Here is an 18,499-nt window from a genome sequence, read left to right on the forward strand (position 1 = left end):
AAAAATTGAAAAGAGAAAGTGCAATCATAGATGTGAGGAGACCTGGACCAAGAAAGGGAGGCTTTGACTCTAAGCCCAGTGCTCCAGAACTTGCGGCAGGAGGATTCTGAATTAGAGGCCAGTCTGTCTGGCCTAAATAGTAAAATTCTAATTCAGAAAAAAAAAAAAGCAAGAAAAGAAATGAATGAAAGCAAAATAACAAAGGTATTTTTATAGAGGGAAACAGAAGGAAAGGTAGCATAAGAAAGAGGATATGTGGAAGAGAAATAAAACCTGGACAGCAGAAGGGACATTACTTCTGAAAGAAGGAAGGACAACTACATAATAATCCAAATATTTCAAATAACAAAGAGGAGAGAAGGATGTTCGCACCAGCGTGGCCTCGGGCTCCTCTGTAAAACTCATGATGTGGTGTTCTGAGGACACAGGCAGGAGGACTGGGTATGAAGAGTGGAGCTAGCTTAGAGCTGCACTCTGGACCCTCATACTGACTTGCCAAGAGAAGGGCAAAGTGCAATGATGGTAAAGGCTCGCTGACATTTGCCCAAGTTCGTGGTAGTCATCCCCGGCATGGCCTTGTGACTTTAGCCAAGAATTCTTGGCAACTCAAAGCATTACGCAACTGGCAGAGCACACGCTCTTCTGTTCCGGAGGCCAGCCGGGGGCAGAGGCTCAGGGAGAATCCCCTTCTATGGAAAATCTGTCATCCAGGGACGCTAGCATAGTATGGATCACAATACCATAAAGCAGTCACTGCGTTCTTTGCTTTAAAGAGGAGTGTAATCTAACTTCTGCCAATCAAAGATAACATAAACAAAGGCCACACACTAAAAGCAGATTCATTGTCACCAATTTTCTCAGCAAAAAAGGGATCATCTTTTGCTGATGTCTTGTGAGCCTGAGAACAGGCTGTTCCTCCTTGAATACTCTTTAATATTCTGCATCCAGCGTTTTCATCCGAACTAAGATGTATCAGAGAGGAAAACTGGGGCTAGCATTGATGAAGGGGAGCAGTCAGTACACCCTGGACCTGTCAGGAAAAGCCACACACATGCTTCCCCTTACATACACAGCTCACATAGCTTGGCAGAAGGTGACTCTGAAAAGCATGGTAGACCCAGTTTCACATCGTAACTGATGGGACCAGGGACCAGCAGGACAGAATGCCCTTTGGAGGCGCCCCGCCAGCGCATGCGCAGGGTCACAGTGGCAGCAACAACAAAAGGCTGGTTTAGAGTGTGTGTAAGAGGCGTGGAGCCCTTCAACAGAAGATCTGCAGTTACCAAGAGCCCCAGAAAACTCCAGGCAAGGCGAGGCACGTTTTGGTTTAGTGCCAAGGTTGGGCAAGATGATGTTTGGGGCAATGAAAGCAAAGATTCTGGCTTGAGTAAGAATCTACCAATGAAACTCAATCTACCATAAGAACCGGGGTGGTGTGAATTCCCCAGTAGTTTGGAAGGATTCAGCATAAAACAAGATCTTTTGGAAGAAAAAAAAAAACAGTCTATACAAATAGAAGGTATGCTTGAAATATTAACGTGATTGAACAGAAGCAGCCATGAGGCCTCTCACAATGTGTCAGCCAGCCAGCATACTCACTATTACTGAGGAACTGATGCTGTCCTTGCCTGCCCACAGACCTACTGGCCAGAAACCCCTCTAGGTGCTTCAGAAACAATCAACTTGGAAAGCAGCAGCACTCTGCAGCTCCCTCCCTGACTTTAAGCCAGGCTAGGAAGCTTTGAGACAGATTCCTTGGGTAGGCCATTCTTTAAAGTCTCACTGCAAAAGTACTAAGCCCTTATTGAAGGCAAACAAACTATGGCCCTAGCCGAGAAGCCTCGACATTTCCTGGAATTGTATTGGAAATGCAGAGCTGGGCTGGAGAGAGAGGGCTCAGTGGTTAAGAGCACTTGCAGCTCTTGCAGAGGACCCGGGCTTGGTTCCCAGTGCCCACATCAAGGTGGCTCACAACCACCAGCAGTTTCAGTTCCAGAGACCCAAGCACCTTCGTCTAGCCTTCTAATGGGCACAGGAAGACATATAACACATACTCAGAACAGACACAGACACAGGCACATAAATAGAAATGTATCTTTAAAAAGAAAGATAGAATCAGGAACGTCATTTTCCACTTAGTGAACAAGAATCTATAGCTATGAGAACCACGCTGATCCCTGTGCAGAGTAAAAGGCAAGAGGCTGTAAAGTAGAGGCAACACATCCAAGTAACTAGTGATAAAAAAGGGTCCCCCCACTGAGGCCAACAGAAGGGAGGACCTATGTCCCCTGGGCTCAGAGTTACCAGTCAAGAGCTGAGAAGGGATAGGATCTTGGCAGCTAACAGGCTACAGCCCTGCTGTCCCATGGGAATCTCTGGAGTCACATGATGAGCTTCCCTCTTGTTACTGATAACTTTGCCCTAACAAGCATCATGGCCTAAACATGCTTCAGGGTGTAGACTACCGTGTTCCTCCTTGAACTCGCATTGGCTTCAAAGGTTTGGTAGCAGTGAACACAGAGACCAGAACTCAGGCACTGAACCTGACAGATTAAGTATAAACATGCAGATGTACCAGCCTGAAAAACACTTCTTCCTCATCTTCTCAAACAGCAGGTGAGCTGTGCGCCACCTCTGGAAGGTTCTGACTCGTGAAGGAGACATTAGCACACTCCATCTTGAAGAAAAGCCCACCGGGTTTTTCATTTGATTATTTTATTTTTCGTTACAAGCGAAGAAGAGCAATTTTACTTTTTCCAACTAACCTGATAACATGGATCTCTCATTAGCAGCCTCAGGCAAATTAACACTCTCAGGAAATGAATGGATGGAGCTCGGTTAACCCACTCTCTGAAAGAAGAAAACAAAAGAGGGTGTGTTGGTGATTAGACCACTGATGAACAGCACAAGCTACGAAGGAAAGGAAAAGCTGTGGAGGGGCCAGGCCAGTGGTCCACCTCAGCCTCATCTGGAAGAGACTGTGACTTGGCATTTTACCCTTGACCCCACACTGATGCAAAACACTAGAAACCATCTTCGTCTCTTGGGTGAAAGGACCCTCCGAACGAATCTGGTTCTGCAATATTTCATGGTGGCCCTAAACCAAAGCAAAGAGCTAAAGCCTCCAATACTTGGGTCCAGCTTCAGAGGTGTCAGTGCCCCAGAAACCTAGTGTCCACTTGAAAAAAAACTGCATGCATATACTGAGAGAAAAAAAATACTGCGAGATAAAGTTTCACTCTGTAGCTCAGGCTGGCCTGGAACTTAAGATCCTAGAATGCTGGAGGCTAAGAAGAAGAGAAAGAGGAGGAGGAGAAGGAGGAGGAGGAGAAGGAGGAGAAGGAGTTCAAGGCCAGCCTGGCCTAACAACAAAAATCCTTCACCATCCTATTATCATAACATTTCGAAGTCAGACACAGTGGTAGACACTGAAGAGCCTAAAGCTTGGAAGGATCCAGAATTTAAGGTCACCCTTGGCTACAGATTGAGTTTGAGGCCAGCCTGGACTACACTGAGACCCCTCAGAACAATAACAATGGAAGTAAGGCAGAAGCCCATCACCATTCTGGTTAGCATAGAGAAGACAACAGAAGCCCCCCTGGGTGTCCCCACGCCCCCCACCCCTGCCCCCTGCCGAATGTCTCCTCTGTTGAGTCAGGCTGGGCCTCAGAGAGGACCTGCTCCATTCTCAGCCATCGTGAGCGCAGCTAAAGCTGATAGTAAATGTGGTTAGAACATTAAAAGTGCCTTCCTTGCTTCTGCCTTGTTTTTCCAGGTCCCCAACAGCACCCAGCCTCCTCAGAATGAAAGCCTCACAGTCCACCCTCTGGCCCACAGGGCTCTGCAGGTTCTGTTTTCTCACAGGCCTCTAGGCTCACCTCCTGCCATAGCCCCTGGTTCCCTTCAGGCCATGTGACAGATTGTCTATGAGCCAGGGCCTAAGTGGCCTCCCGATGGCAGTTTCCTGTGGCTCTCCAAACCAGCACCCTCATAACCTGTACTGCTCCATTCAGAGACCATGCTTAGTGAAGAAGTTACTAGTACACAGCCCGGTACAGCCCGGTAGCTCCCGAGGTGAAGAAGGCTGCTAAGTGCTGCCCTGCTATTGGCAGCCGCCATGGTGCACAGAAGGTCCAGCCCGCTGGCGTATGCCTCATACTGCCCTGCGAGCTAGTCTGACAATAATCGTTCATGGTGCCTGAATTAACAAAAGCCTGAAACACAAAGGGTCTGAAACTTCACCCTTAGCGGAGGGAAATGGGGAAATAGCGGGAACTATTTCAGACTCCAGTATCAACGTCATTCTCCTGGCTATGCAAAAAACAGTAACACGATGCTGGAAATCCCTCTGCCACATGGAACACTTAGCCAAGCTGAAGACCCAGGCCAACTGTCCCTGGCTTGCCCTAAACCTATTCTTAGGCTCTAGAGATAAGATTCAGGTTTGTCTCTCCTAGAGCATTGAAGAGTTCAACTCTTGCCCTAAAAGCTGAGTGAACCAGTCACGGTGACATCTGTGGAGGCTGCACCAGGCGTCCCCATTCCCTGGCAACACCACTGGCCGTTTCTCCATCTGGAGAGAGAGGCTGGCAGGGCAGTAGACCCATTGTTTCATTCCTGGAATGTCTGCATGCTCCCTGCACCGGGCACACAGGTGCAGAAGGAAAGACTCACGATCACCACCCATTGGGAATTTACTCTTGCGACCTCCAGCAAGGCAACTGGCAACTGGCACCAACAACATTAGGGCCCTCTCCAAAGCAGTCTGTCACTTTATCAGTGACCCGTGGGCCATGGGGCACCAGTCTCTTTGGAGAAATAAAAACAGGACTCAAACAATCCCTGAGCTCCCTGAGAAGGAGAACTCTCCAAGCACAGACCTGTCTGTCATCCAGGTGCTTGGGAAGTGAAGCAGGAGGATTATAAACTTGGGGTACAGAGCAAGCTCAAAGATAGCCTGGGCAACTTGGTGAGACTCTCTCAAAATAAGAAGCAAAAGAGGACTCTGGAAAGAACACATTTGAACTAAGCATGAAAATGACAGAATAAGATCAATTACTACTTTGCTTGTTAAATTAAAGAGCAGGTTTTTAAGTAGGGTGTAGGCTGTAGCTCAGTGTAGTGCGTTTGCCAAACATGTATGAGACCACACTGGCCACGGCTGTAGGAGCCAGCCATGAGAAGCTAAATATGAACAGATCACCCAAAGGAAGTTCTTTACTTCCAACCATCATCACCTACCAGAGTAGGACTCAGTCATGATAAGGTTAATGGAGGCCTGAGTCTCAGTAGTTTACCCTGAAGCAATGCCTGGTTGCAGGAAGAACCAGAAGCTGAGATTACCTGAGCGCTACCCAAGAACAGACCATCCAAAGGAAATGCCTAACGTTCCAACTGCTGTAGAGAGGATCACCTGCCAGCACGCACTCACCAGGACACCACTAGACAAATGTCAGCCAATTGGGGGTCCTGAACCTCAGAAACCCCTCACCCCCACCTTTACTACTATAAAAACCCAAGATAACTGAGCTCAGGGCTCTCCGTTTATTCCAGTACGTTGGACACATGGAGAGACCGAGTTTGCAAACTTGCATAAAATAAAGGCTCTTTGTTTTTACATATGTTGGCTTTTGGGGGACTTCGTGGATTTGGGCATAACCACGGCACTGTGGCTTATCAAACTTCAGACTCCCCACTGGTGAAAACATGGAAAAGTCTAGACCACCAGCAAAAATGTGATAACTCTAATCCTCTTCCTTTGAAGAGGGTGCAGGGCAGAGGCTGGCAGTTCAAAGACCCTCCCACTTCCCCAGGGCAGGAACAGTGACTGGTGACAGCTGCAACAGCCATGGGCCACCTGATGCTACTGAATGCCAACAGCATTTCGGTATCTAAGTGGGGGAGGAGCCAGGATCTGCACTATAGACATGTGCACAGTATTCTTCCAGTCAGCCATGGCCAGTCTTCACAGGAAAGACTGGGAGCTTCCTGTGGATTTTTCCACATTAAAATACATGTCAAAAGGTCTCTTCTGGTTTTTTCTTTATTCCTCAAGAAAATGAACTAAAATTGCAATGTTGACTTTAATTTTCATCCTTAACGGAGCCTAACCAAATGAAGGGATCCAGAATAGTCCGAGTTGAAAGTTCTGTTCCAGGCAAATCACATTTGTTTTGTTTTGCTTTGCAGTTTTGGAACGGCAGCCCAAGGCTATTAATATTTCTCTGAGCTATTTCTCAGAGCTATTACCCTGCTATTGTAAATAGGATTCCTGATGGCTGAGTCCCTGGGTTTTGCCCCTCGAGAATAACCTCAGGAGGAGACCTTCCTTGGCTCCTGGCCTGGAACCCCGAGAAGGACAGAAGGGCCACAGGGATGCAGCCCCAGCTCTGCAGGGAATTTCATGCACCTCTGCCCACCCAGAGTCCAGGGAACCAGGAAACACGGGACTTAGCATCTCCGGAGAACTATGCAGAAAACAGGCACAGATAGAGGGCAGCGTCGTCACTTGGCCGCCTCACTCATAAAGGCCCCCTTCACTTGGGTTCCGCACATTTGCGGGTGAAAGCACTCTAGATACCTTTACCATGGGAACAGGACATGCGTCCTTGGAGGCAGCCCTGGAAAGTCATGTGTCTGCGATGACACTGTTTCCCTGGAGGCTCGCTCAACATGGCAGCCACACAGGTGTAAATTCATAAGCGGGCAACTATTTAATCTCTCTGGTGACAGAACCCATGCCACTGCTGACCCGGGACTATTAATATACTCAGTCTGCTCGGCTCCCACTGCCCTTGTCCAAGACATCACTTTCTGCCATCGGCGTCAAAAGAGAAAGAAAAGGTCACTGCACATACAGTGTTTGAACAGAAAGAAGGCAGGTGGGTTTCTATTTCTTTCTCAGAGGAAGAAACCAGTGTGTGCCATGAGGGCTCCAAACGCAGACGGCCGTTAGCTGAAAACACACAGGCGCCTATCTGGAGACGCTACTGCCCAGACCTGCCTTAGCAGGTTCATCTCATGAATGCTGTTCTCGTGCTACGGCACGGCTTTGCTTTCCACAACATACACCAAAAACAAAGTCCACCTTCCAAAATAAATATCTTCGCTCTTTGGAAGGCCCTCTTTTCTTTCTGGATGAATGGAAAAGCGAATTCACATAGAAAAAAGACCTAAAACTTAATAGAAACAAGAACACATGGCTGTCTGGAATCCCCGCTGAGTCCTCTCTCGCTTCTCTATGCCCCTTGCTCAACCTCTGTGTTACCCAAGAGCCGAGCCCACAACATCCAGCCAGGAAGAAACCATGGGGTTTGGGGAGCCTGGCACCCAGGCCAACAAGTCTAAAATACTTCCTTCTACCTGATGGGCACCTCACGTTTATCACATGTCCCAGCAGCCTGGTTCTGAGTGGGTTTGGAGGCTGGCAGAGGCCAGGCCTGAGCCTCTGCTCAACTGGGGCCCCTTTGAAGGATGTGGAACAGAAGCCCAGATTGCAGATCTGTCAAGTGGAGACGGCAAAGAACAACCAGGACCACAGTTCATTAGGGCAGGATGCTATTTTGGGATAGTTAGGGGAGGCTCCCTTGTAAGATTAGCTCCCCATGAGCTGAGGGCAGGAGCTTTGCGTAAGCTTGTGTCAGAACAGCCGAAAAGCCTGCAGCCCAGGCCCTGGGGTTTACATAGAGATAGCAGGGGGAGGAAACAGAAGCTGTGGGCAGATAGAAGGCAGCAGGCGGAGCTTAAGGACCTGCAGAATAGGAGTTCAGCCGCTGGATGTTTTTAGTCTAGGAAGATACTAGAAGGCTTTGAGCAAAGGACTCACTCGGGCTGACTGAGATTTTGAAAGGATCCTTCCAGAAGCTGTGCTGAGAAGGGAGTAAAGAAAAACCACCTGGAGAAATCAGGGGAATGCAGATAGCTTACTATGACCCTGCAAAGCAGAAGTGCCAGCAATCTGGACTGGCTCAGGAGACAGTGGGTACTAAAGCTGCCCCAAAAGTCCTGTCTTAAGGAATGATGCCTTTAAATGACAAAGCAGGAAGAATCTGACCACTGACATGTGAAACAGGGGGATTCACAGTAAGGAAGCCATTAGGAGCCAAGCCAGCAGGGGAGATGAAACAGGGGCGTTGAGAGACTGCTGAAGTCAGCCCTGGTGGCCAAGGTCTATAACCACAGCACTTGGGAAGCTGAGGAAGGGTCAGGAGTTCAAGGTTAGCCTGAGTTACAAAATGAGACCCCGGAAAATAGGGAGAAGGAGAGGGAAAAAAAAGAAAAGAGGAGGAGAGAGGGAGAGAAAGGGAGGAGAGATGACCTTTAAGCTGTGAAAATGTGGCTCCCGGGATGGGACTCTTACTCATTGCCTGGCTCTCAATAACTCATGGAGGCTGCAAGCACATCTGTCATGCACAGAGATGATGATCCTGGCCAGGTTATGGCTGCTTTGTGCAGTGATCTGTTGGCCAAGGACAAGCAGTTCTTCCCTGGGAAGGCGGAGCAATTCGCTTCCTGCCTGTCAGGCTTCTCCGGGATGAGAAGCCACAGCGCACAGCAGAAAGAACACAGTACCAACGAGATGCTTTTCCCTGGTGCCAAATTCAGTTCACCACCCTTCATTAAGTGTGCTCATCAAACAAAGAAAGAAACTGGGGGATGAATGAGGCATGGGACAGGAGGGCCAGCCCACACTCTGCTGACACCCTCTTTGAGCTCCAGCCTTCTCTTATCTACCCCATGGCACCAGCTTGGCATTCTTAGGGTTCTCTCCATCTCCATAATTGTTATGCCTTTTGTGCATGTATGTGTGCATGCACGTGACTGCGTGTGTGTTCATGCACTCGTGTGTGTATGTGCATGTGCGCATGTATGTGTGTGTAATTGTGTGTGCATACCTGTATGTGCATGTGTTCATGCATGTGTGGGATCATGCATGCATCAGAAACGTCTGTGCACACTTTTAATGTGTAGGGAAAACGTTAAGTCATACTGTATGAGAACTAACAATGTAAGAAAGCTGTGTATAGTGGTACACACCTGTCATTTGGGAGGCTAAGACAGAGGATCACGAATTTGAGATTAGTCTGGGCTACATATACACAGCAAGGGTTATCTCAACAAACCGAGGGCTGGGGATGGAGCTCGGTCATAGAGCACTTGTCTAGCCTGTAAAAAGTCTTTGGGTTTCATTCCTAGCAGTGAAAAAGAAGTAAAAGCTGCCTATTTGTTCCAAGACAGTAGCAATAAAAAACAACTTCAGTGGCGAAAGTGTGGGGTAAAAGACCAGGTTTTTGGTCCCCAGAAGGTTAGTGTATGCTAATGAAGAAGAGAGCCCAGGGTCATGAGAATGAAGAAGACTGAGGCAAGCTATGTGATGGGGTCAGAACAAGTCAGGCCCACAGACAAGCAGGGTGCTATGCTTCAGATAAGCCAGGAGCACGGCAGAAACTCAGAGGTTAGAGAAGAATGGGAAGGTCACTCTGACCCTCTTGAGCACATGGATACAGTTGGTAGCATCAGCAGAAGAGACTGACAATCTGGGGTGTGGCTTAGCAACAGGACACACCCTCACCATGTGTGGTCCTGGTTCATCACCAGCACCACAGAGCAAATGAAAGAGGCCAAGAAGGAGTAAGAGGTTCTTGAGAAGAACAGGGCATTCGCAGGTTCCAAGCACAGAAAGTCACAAGCCTGAGACCTGGGGTGAAGTTCTGCACCAGCTGCAGACTGTGCCCTATGACCAAGAGGAAAACCACAGGCCTCTTTACAGGATGGTAAGGGAAGAAAACACCATGAGCATCTGTCTATCGACTTGATGTGTGCCAAGAAGTTCAAACCATAAAGAGATCCTCACTGCATGCTAGCGTGCGGTTCTCTCACTCTGATGAGCCTACACAGCCCAAGAGGAGAATCAGGAGATCAAAAGGAAAAGTGTCCTTTACACCATGAGCTGGCGGGCCCTAGTGTCAACACGGACAACACAAGTCCTATTGTTCACGAAATACATATTACCCCTTTTGACTAAGGACATTCAGAATATTCCCAGGATACTTTATATAGCAATTTCCTTATGATTATTATTTCAGTTTTAGAAACTTTATTTTTAGAAGTCAAATTTCAATAAGAAAAAGAGAGAGTCAGTCTTTGCAAGGGAAAAGTCCTTGATGAGGCTATCCAATCCCAAGTGGTTAGTTAGTCCTAAACATGTGTACAAAGTGGTAACAGTAAGCATGCCCAGAAGGGTACAGTGTACGTGTGTGTGTGTGTGTGTGTGAGCAACAATAACAATCACAGAAGTAAAGGTCATGGACTTGAAAGGGGTGTAGAAGAGGACACATGAAGAGTTGGGGGGAAGGAGTGGACATGATATAAATATAATACTCATGTATAAAATTCTCAAAAATTCAAAGTTTAAATTTAAAAAAAAGGTGGTCATGGGTTGGCCAGATATATTCTAGCACACAGAAGTCTCTCTAGTATATAAGCATATGGCCATAAAAATATGTTACTGCATGGGGCTGGAGAGATGGCTCAGTGGTTAAGAGCATCGCCTGTTCTTCCAAAGGTCCTGAGTTCAATTCCCAGCAACCACATAGTGGCTCACAACCATCTGTAATGAGGTCTGGTGCCCTCTTCTGACCTGAAGACATACACACAGACAGAATATTGTATACAAAATAAATAAATAAATAAATATTTAAAAAAAAATATGTTACTGCTTCATTTTCAAAGTGTTTCAAATTTGTGGCAATCACTACGGGAAACTTGATGGAAAATGATAACAATAAGGATGACAACTTTTATGTTTGGGGGAAGAAAAGGGTGTTTTTGGACAGACAGTCCTAGTAAATGAATTGGACAAGTCTAAGTAAAACCAGAATATCTGGGTTCTGTTCACCTCCACATAGCCATATGCAAGGAAGAGAAGCTTTCTTCATTATTCTAGAATAACGATGCCAGGAAGAGGCCAGATAAATGAACTCACTTTGAAATAACATCAAATTTAGTAACCATGCCTAACACAGAATGTCTTCTAATATTGCTGACCAAAAAGCATATTATATTTATTAAAATTGCCATATGATATGACCTGACATCCTTTAACTCATGTCTGGCTTTGAGAGCATCATGAGATTCCCTTCTGTAAGTATATTAGAAGGACTTGTCATTTCTCTCAGCCTCCTCAGTCTTTAACATTCCACACACAGCTCTTAGAGTCCCATCCTGTCAACCTCAGATGCCAGTGTCCCAATCCTACCACAGATTTCTGCATCAAATCTACCAGTTCAAAACCAGTTTCAATAACTTCATGAAGTCCTCCATCTCCAGCTCCATGTGCCAGGTCATTTCATGAGCTCATTATACCACATTATAATATAGAAGCTATGTATCAGTGAAACACGGACCAACAGCAAGCAGGTGCACAGAGGGGCAATGTAGGCGGTCAAGAATCTGTCAATATTGTAACAACCATTAACCCTGCACATCCTCATAACAGCTTGGTTTTGGATACCAGGCAGATGAGATGAATGCATTTCTCATATCACACCCTACTATAGAAAAATCATGGTAGGGCAGAAAGAAAGGTAGGATGTTCTTCTGCATGTGGACACACATCCGAAGAAGCCTACCTCGGGTCCAGGCAGTACTTCCTTGCGGGACTACCATGAAAGACATGTAGACTTACCCTAGCTGACTCTGGTTAACAAGCTTAGTTGCAGAATGGGGAATAACCACAGGCCAGTCTTAGAAGAACCTCGAGAGCAGGTGTCTGAGCATGTGGATTGGGAAGAACACAGCTAGGGGGTGCAAAAAGGAAGAGAAATGGTACTGACAACTGGGCAGAAAGGAAGGGAATCAGCAGGAGCCTGATCCACAGTCAAGCCCAATTCATAATTTATTATGCTTTCAGGGTGAAATTTATATTCCAGTCCTGTCAACAACCAGAATAGGGCCAACGTCTAAAGTCCCCACCTACTAATCTCATCCAGTCTTTAGTTGTCTGACTGTAAATGATAAAAATCTATGTTTCCTCTTGTATGAGAATATGGGCAATTGTTTTGTTGAGGAAGAAAGGACCACACAACATTCACCTGAGTATTTTCTCCATCTTCCTTCTCCTTGGTTGCCTCATCTCTTCTTGGGAAAAGGTAGATGCTCACCAATCTGAATCTCTGCCTTTCAGTACATTAACCCTGATGTCCTCAAAGAAGGGGGCAAAGAAGCCACACCAAAGAGCTCTGAGATGTAATTATTCTATAGATATAAGGTAAGAGGAAGAGAAAGTCCTGCAATCTTAACAGAATTAGATGAGGTGAGGGACTTCAACACTTAATCCACCCTTTACCCAACTCTGATTTCAGAAGCAAACTGAACACAGATATTTATAGTACCCCAGAATGACACAGCTTTTAAAACCTGACATCCTAAGTTCTTTCTCATGTTGTAAAGGAAGAGGGGCTTAGCATCCTCTCTCCAGAGCTGCTTCCATTACGAACCAGAAAAGTATGTGTGGTCTAAGATTCCCCATCCATCACCCATACTGGGACATGAGCACTGGAGGTGCATGCTCCCCTTTCTTTCTTCAAAGCCCGGGCTGGGGGAGCCCATTTAATTGGTCCCTGTGTCAACTGCCAAGGTGTAGCACAAAGGGTGTTGCTATGTCGTCAGTATTGTTAACCAATGTCTCTTTCATAAGGACTACACCATAAATCTTCCTTGAGCATCCAGACTCAAAACGAGCACATTAAAGAAAATAGTGCTTTCCCCCATCTGTCACCAAATTCAGCTCAATTCAGAACCCAACAAGTGATCCTAGGGAGCACACACAGCGATGACTCACCTATCCCCATTCACATAGCCTTTCTCTGCTCTTTACAGAGACATATATGTAATTAATAATTTCTTTTAATTATTGAGATTTTAAAATAATTATATTATTTCCACCTCCCATTTCCTCCCTTCAAGCCCCTCCCATGTACCACCCCACCCCAACCCCCTGCTCTCTTTCAAATTTATGGCTTCTTTTTCTTTAGTTATTATTATGTGTTTGTGTGTACATACGCTAAATACAAACACACATATATGTAATAGCAATAGAAGAAAAATGAATAAGCCAGTGTGTGTATATATGCATACATTTATGACTTATTATATTCCTAAATAGTGCACTTGCACTGTGTTTCCTGTAGACTACTGTAAAGCGCATTCTCCGTACAGGATCCAGGAAACACACCTTGGGTAGCGTCTGTCTTTAGGCCACACCCTTACCTGCATATGAGTCTGTTTCTCACCAGAGCCGTAAAGATCTCCTGAAATAACTCACGCTGTGGATGTTTACTGAAATTCCTCTCGTTCTTGTAGTTTATACTGAGATGGAAAAAAAAAACCAGGAAAATGATTTATAATAAACATTATTTGGGCTAATAAAGTTACCAATGAAAACAAGGGCCATCTACATGGAGACCAAATATTGAGAGTCAGCGTATTAGGAAGGGCAGGTGACAGCTGTTCGTGGGGACTAACGGCAGAGTTGACAGTAAAGACGGCGCACAGGAGCTAATGGCTGAGCTGGTAAAGGAGTTTGCTGAGCAAGGCCAGGGACCTCAGTTCTATTTTTGGGCCCACATAAAAGTAGGAGAGAATCACAAAGCTGTCCTCTGAACTCCACATGTGCCCTGGACACGTAAGATCACACACACACACACACATGAATGTGTGCACAAATGCACACTAAAAAATGTAAAAAAAAAAAGGGGGGGGTGGGAGGGGGGTTACTTTTAAGATTAAGACCAAATAAAGTAAAATTACATGCACAGCCCTTTAAAGGTAAGTTCTCTGCTATGTGTCAGGGCATCTGCCTTAGGGGACTTTCTATACCATTGAACTATGCAGTGCTATGAGGCAAGGTAAGGGCTGTCATGGTTTCTTGTATAAGATCACTGGTAAATTGAATATGCAACAAGACATTTTAGTTTCCATAAGTGAGAAACATGAACCCATGAAATATCATATGGTTTTTCCCGAAACTGTTCAAGTTCATAAAATGCCGGAGAAACAAGCTAAACCAAACAAGCAAAGGATCGTCCCAGAATATCCATGCTGACACTTGATGTCATTCAATATGTACATGGCTCTGACCAGCAAATGACCTGAACACAATGTCACACTGAAAGCTAGCTCCCAGGAAGGGAGTGGCCCACAAGAATGTAAGCTTCTAGAAGGTCTACACAGCAACAGAACGAAACACAGACTAACACTCTTTGGTTAAGCCATGATAGTTTCTGCAATTGAGAAACTAAGATTTTAAACTAGCATCTGTAAAAAATGACCTCTCTCCCCGCCCCACCCTGTGTGTGTGTGTGTGTGTGTGTGTGTGTTCTGTATAAGGTAGAAGTCAGTTTTCTTCCCAGGGATTTATCTCTGACTGCTAAGTTTGGTGGCAATCCCCTTTACCCACTGAGCCACAGTGCCAGCCAGACTAACATTTTCTTTAACTGCCACATCTGTTCACAGCAACAAACCCTTCTATGCCTTTTCATCACTGAAAAGATGGAGACACAACAAAACCTAAGACCAAGCTTGGAACTGGACTGACCTACCCATGTCGACATCTTGGAGCAAGTTCTTCGGCGGGCAACTGTTGACCTCTGGGTCAGCAAAATGTCCTGAACTCCCAGGACAGGTCCACCTTTGTCTGTCTGTTCAACTCGTTACTTGGGCTTTCCCCTCCCTACAGGAACACTTTCCATGTAGACTAAAATTACCAAGCTAAGAATATTCAGACTTTAAAATTTCCCTTCTGTGATCCATTTAAATAAGCACACTTGGCAAGGCCTCGGACAGCGAGGAGGATTTCTCACCTGAAATTTTCAAGTTCAACAGCTTCTGTGGACTCATGCCAATGACCACGGGCTCTGTATCCCCCCGCCTTGATGGCAGCCTCAGACTTCGTCATGCTATTTGGGGCACTATCAAAGTTAATGGCTGGAAGCTACAGAGATGGAAACAAAGAGTTCATGGCTTTTAGGGTTCAATCAACATGTGATAGAACAAGTCACAAAATGGGAGATGGGAAGGGGAGGGTCAAAGGAATGAGGGTTTCCCCACTAGACCAGGAATTGAGAAGACAGTTTTGTAAGTGGCGGGGCGGGGGAGGTTCCCAAGACTTAGACATCTTTAACTTGAACATTTACTCGCTAGCTTGGGCCCTTTTCATCACTAATGGCATCACATGCCGTAGCTCACTGGTGTGTAGAGTCCGTCTGTCTCACACTACTGACATGAGCAGGAAACTGTGCGCTTTTGTTCAGTGATATTTCCCAGGCACATAGAGATACAGGTGTGGGGTGAACCTGGCCGGGAGAGATTTCCGAAGCCTGTTGTGGGCTGCAGATATGCAGCTGGAGAGTTTCTGGATCCAGAGAGCACACACTGCGTGGAAGAGTGTCCCCTGCCTGCATTCCCCAGCGTCCACCTGTTCACCAGGCGTCACACAGGAACAGGAAGAACCCATCACCATTCTCGGCTGGAGCAGTGATACTGATGACACTGACCGGAATGTCTGAGAACCATAATGAAAATCAGTGTGTTCATCATACCCAGAATGCATCTGTGCTGCTGCTCACAAGATCAACCCGGTTGTTCCATCAGTCATCGGGATTCACACACCAACAGTGGCTATGGTTGAGACAGCCTTAAGATTTGTCTTTGGTACAATACATAAACTTGGGCATAACAAAGTGTGAACTAAATATGTCCTATAATCAATTAGTAAACATGAAGTAAACAAAGCACAATAAAGGATCCATTTCTAGTAAATTATTACATTGTACACAATTAAAACTGCAGAAGATATGTTACAGAAACTGATATAAGACCACCATTTCCTTATGTAAAGGTGGTTTTCCTCACTTCCTGTAAGGCTGTCAAAAGGGAGGTGCATGAGGACATGTTACTTAGTAGCGAGCCCCCAAGGCGCCTCCTTAGCTTCTAGCCTCTGCTGAGTTTTCAAAACAGTGACAGGAAACCTTCTATGTATCAAAACTACCTGTGTATATCAGCTCAGGCACCCAGTCTATGCCCCTTGTGAGCAAGTGACCAAAAGAAACCGAGCAGGCAATATTTGGTGATGAAACTGCACTCGCTATCAGGTTCTGTGGGTTTGAGTCTGCCGTTAGCTAGCAGCGTGACCTTGGTGGGTTTATTTTAATCTCTGTGTACGCCGGTTTCCATGTCATTGAGGCAGAAGTAATAATAGCAGTGCGTAACTCTGGGTTATGAGGGTGAGGCCAGTTAGTGTTTACATGGGACTTGCTACGTGCAGGCATAGCTCCATCTGCTTTATAAACACTCTTATGAGCCTTGTAATCACTGCCAGGAGTTCGCTAAGTAAATAAGTTTGTTCTTACAAGTTAGGTGATTTCCAAATGTGGGCTTCTAACCCAAAAGACATTAGACATGAAGTCATGGCAACAAGTTCACATTTCTATTAGACAAGAACTGTCATAACACGCACACACTAAGAAGTAGGTTTTCTAGGCATAAAGTGTAGCGAGCTGCGTGAAGCCACACCTGATGGCAATGTAGAGAGCTGCGTGGAGTCGCACATGATGGTGCTGGCTCCCGCCCTCCGCGATCCCGAAAGCGAGTGCTCTCTGTGATAATCAACTCCTAATATCAACTAGGCCTGACTTATGCTATTATCATGCAATGATTGTCAGCTGCTTGCATATGCTTGGACCTATGGGCAGTGCCCACCTGGCAATCTGAGGTTGGCGGCCCAGGCCTACTTAAGGGCTGGGAGAGGTTGGCCCGAGGGAGAGAGGAAGAGAGAAGGAGAGAAAGAGAAGGGAAAAGATTGCTGTGAATAAAGTCCTGAAATAAAACTGCAGTGAGAAGAGCTCCGGTGGTCGCGTCATCCTTGCTGGACGAGGGTGGCCGCGACAATAAAGAATTTCAAAGCCCTTTGCCATTAACAAAACTCCTAGAATATTGTCTACAAGAGAGAAGGTAACGGGCACATAGCAAATATATCTAAGCCACTCAAAGGAAAGGGAGGGAACAGCTCTCACCCCCCCCACACACACACACACACAAACAGAGACTGGGAGGCTGCTAGTGCTAAGAATCAACTCGGAGAGTCGCAAGAGGCAAGCTGATCTTGGTAGCTACATTTGCAAAGCCCGAGTATTTGATAATGAAAGCTTTGATACAATCAGTTCCTTGAGATGGAAGCAACACTAGTTCAGAACCCACAGCAGTTCCCTTGCCCCTGCCACCCCTTCCCAGTGCCCCAGGTGCACTGTTTCAGACGAGCCCAGGGCTAGTGACAGGGCCCAGGTTATAGCCTGCTCAGGCCTTGCGAACAGAGTGGACCTTGTTCACTGCCCTTACCACAGTCAAGTGTACTGTCTAGCCCGAACCTCCGCCACCTCCCAGAATTCAGTCGCCCTGAAAATGGAGTCCCATCTGCCTGTTCTTATGTTCCTAGTACATCACACAAAGCCAACAAACAGCAGCTATTCAAGTGTGAAGCGGTTGACTAAATGCCTGCTTTGCCCCCAGCCAACTCTGCCACGCGGTAAGTCATCTGAAAGAAGTTCACCCGGCCCATGCACCTGTTGAAGACACATGGAATACTAGATATGCAGAGAAGTCGTGGATGTGTAGCAATCAGGGGGTCACAGGGCAGAGCCCAAGGAACTTGAAGCTACTGCATGGGCTTGAGAAACATTCTTCACAGTTAGTGCCCAGGGCTTGTATGGGAGATAGTAAGGAGACAATGGTCACGGTCTGAGGTCTGCCAGGCAGAGGGAGTCCCACACAAGACCAGTTCTAAGGTGACAGATCTAGACGGGCAGTCAAGGCAGTGAGCAAACTGCCACAGCGCAACTGAGCCACAGGGTAGGTGGCCTAGCTCCTTGGAGAATCAGAGAAAGGACGTTCGTTTCTCAGCAGCTCTGCCCAAATCATGGGATGTAATTTTTTTTCCTGGAATTTCTAATAAGTGGTTATCACAGCCCATTTGTAAACAAAAAAACAAATGAACAAAAATATGAATTTTTTAAAAAAATGCCCCATCAGCAGGATTCTGAGACGTGGACCTGACTCACAAATATCCCTCTGAAATGGACCACGGGACATCTGAGAAGCAAGCATGTCCCTACATGCATATGCTGTTGGGGGTTTCTTACTCTGACTCTTCTGGTCCTTGTCTTTCATTTTCTATTCAGCCCTGATTTTAATTTATGATAAACTTCCATATAGTGCATATCTTTATGTACTCTTACATTCTTCCTGGGACAAACAGGGTACAGGGGAATTTCTGAGCTGCCCTTCTAGAACGCTCTGTGTCACACGCGTATCTACACTGTTTTAGGAAAGGCGAACAGAGCTCAGGATAGCTCTTGTTATCAGGATGACCGAGGCAGGGAACTTTCACAAGAGAATGAGGCGCAGAACATGAGAAGCTTAAGTGCCTTCCTCCAACTGAGGCTAG

General features: G+C 46.3%; 1 protein-coding gene across 1 annotated transcript in view; it reads right to left on the reverse strand.

Moving 5' to 3' along the window:
- Positions 1-18,499, reverse strand: part of Nek10 (NIMA related kinase 10) — a 181,546-nt gene that overhangs the window by 150,203 nt on the left and 12,844 nt on the right. Inside the window, exons 4-6 of the mRNA XM_057769925.1 lie at positions 14,862-14,992; positions 13,270-13,368; positions 2,766-2,850 (exon numbers count right to left, since the gene is read on the reverse strand). Of these exons, the coding sequence (XP_057625908.1) occupies positions 2,766-2,850; positions 13,270-13,368; positions 14,862-14,992 (315 nt within the window). The remainder of the gene's footprint in view (positions 1-2,765; positions 2,851-13,269; positions 13,369-14,861; positions 14,993-18,499) is intronic.

Source organism: Chionomys nivalis, chromosome 5, assembly GCF_950005125.1.
Source record: "Chionomys nivalis chromosome 5, mChiNiv1.1, whole genome shotgun sequence".
NCBI classification, from domain to species: domain Eukaryota; kingdom Metazoa; phylum Chordata; class Mammalia; order Rodentia; family Cricetidae; genus Chionomys; species Chionomys nivalis.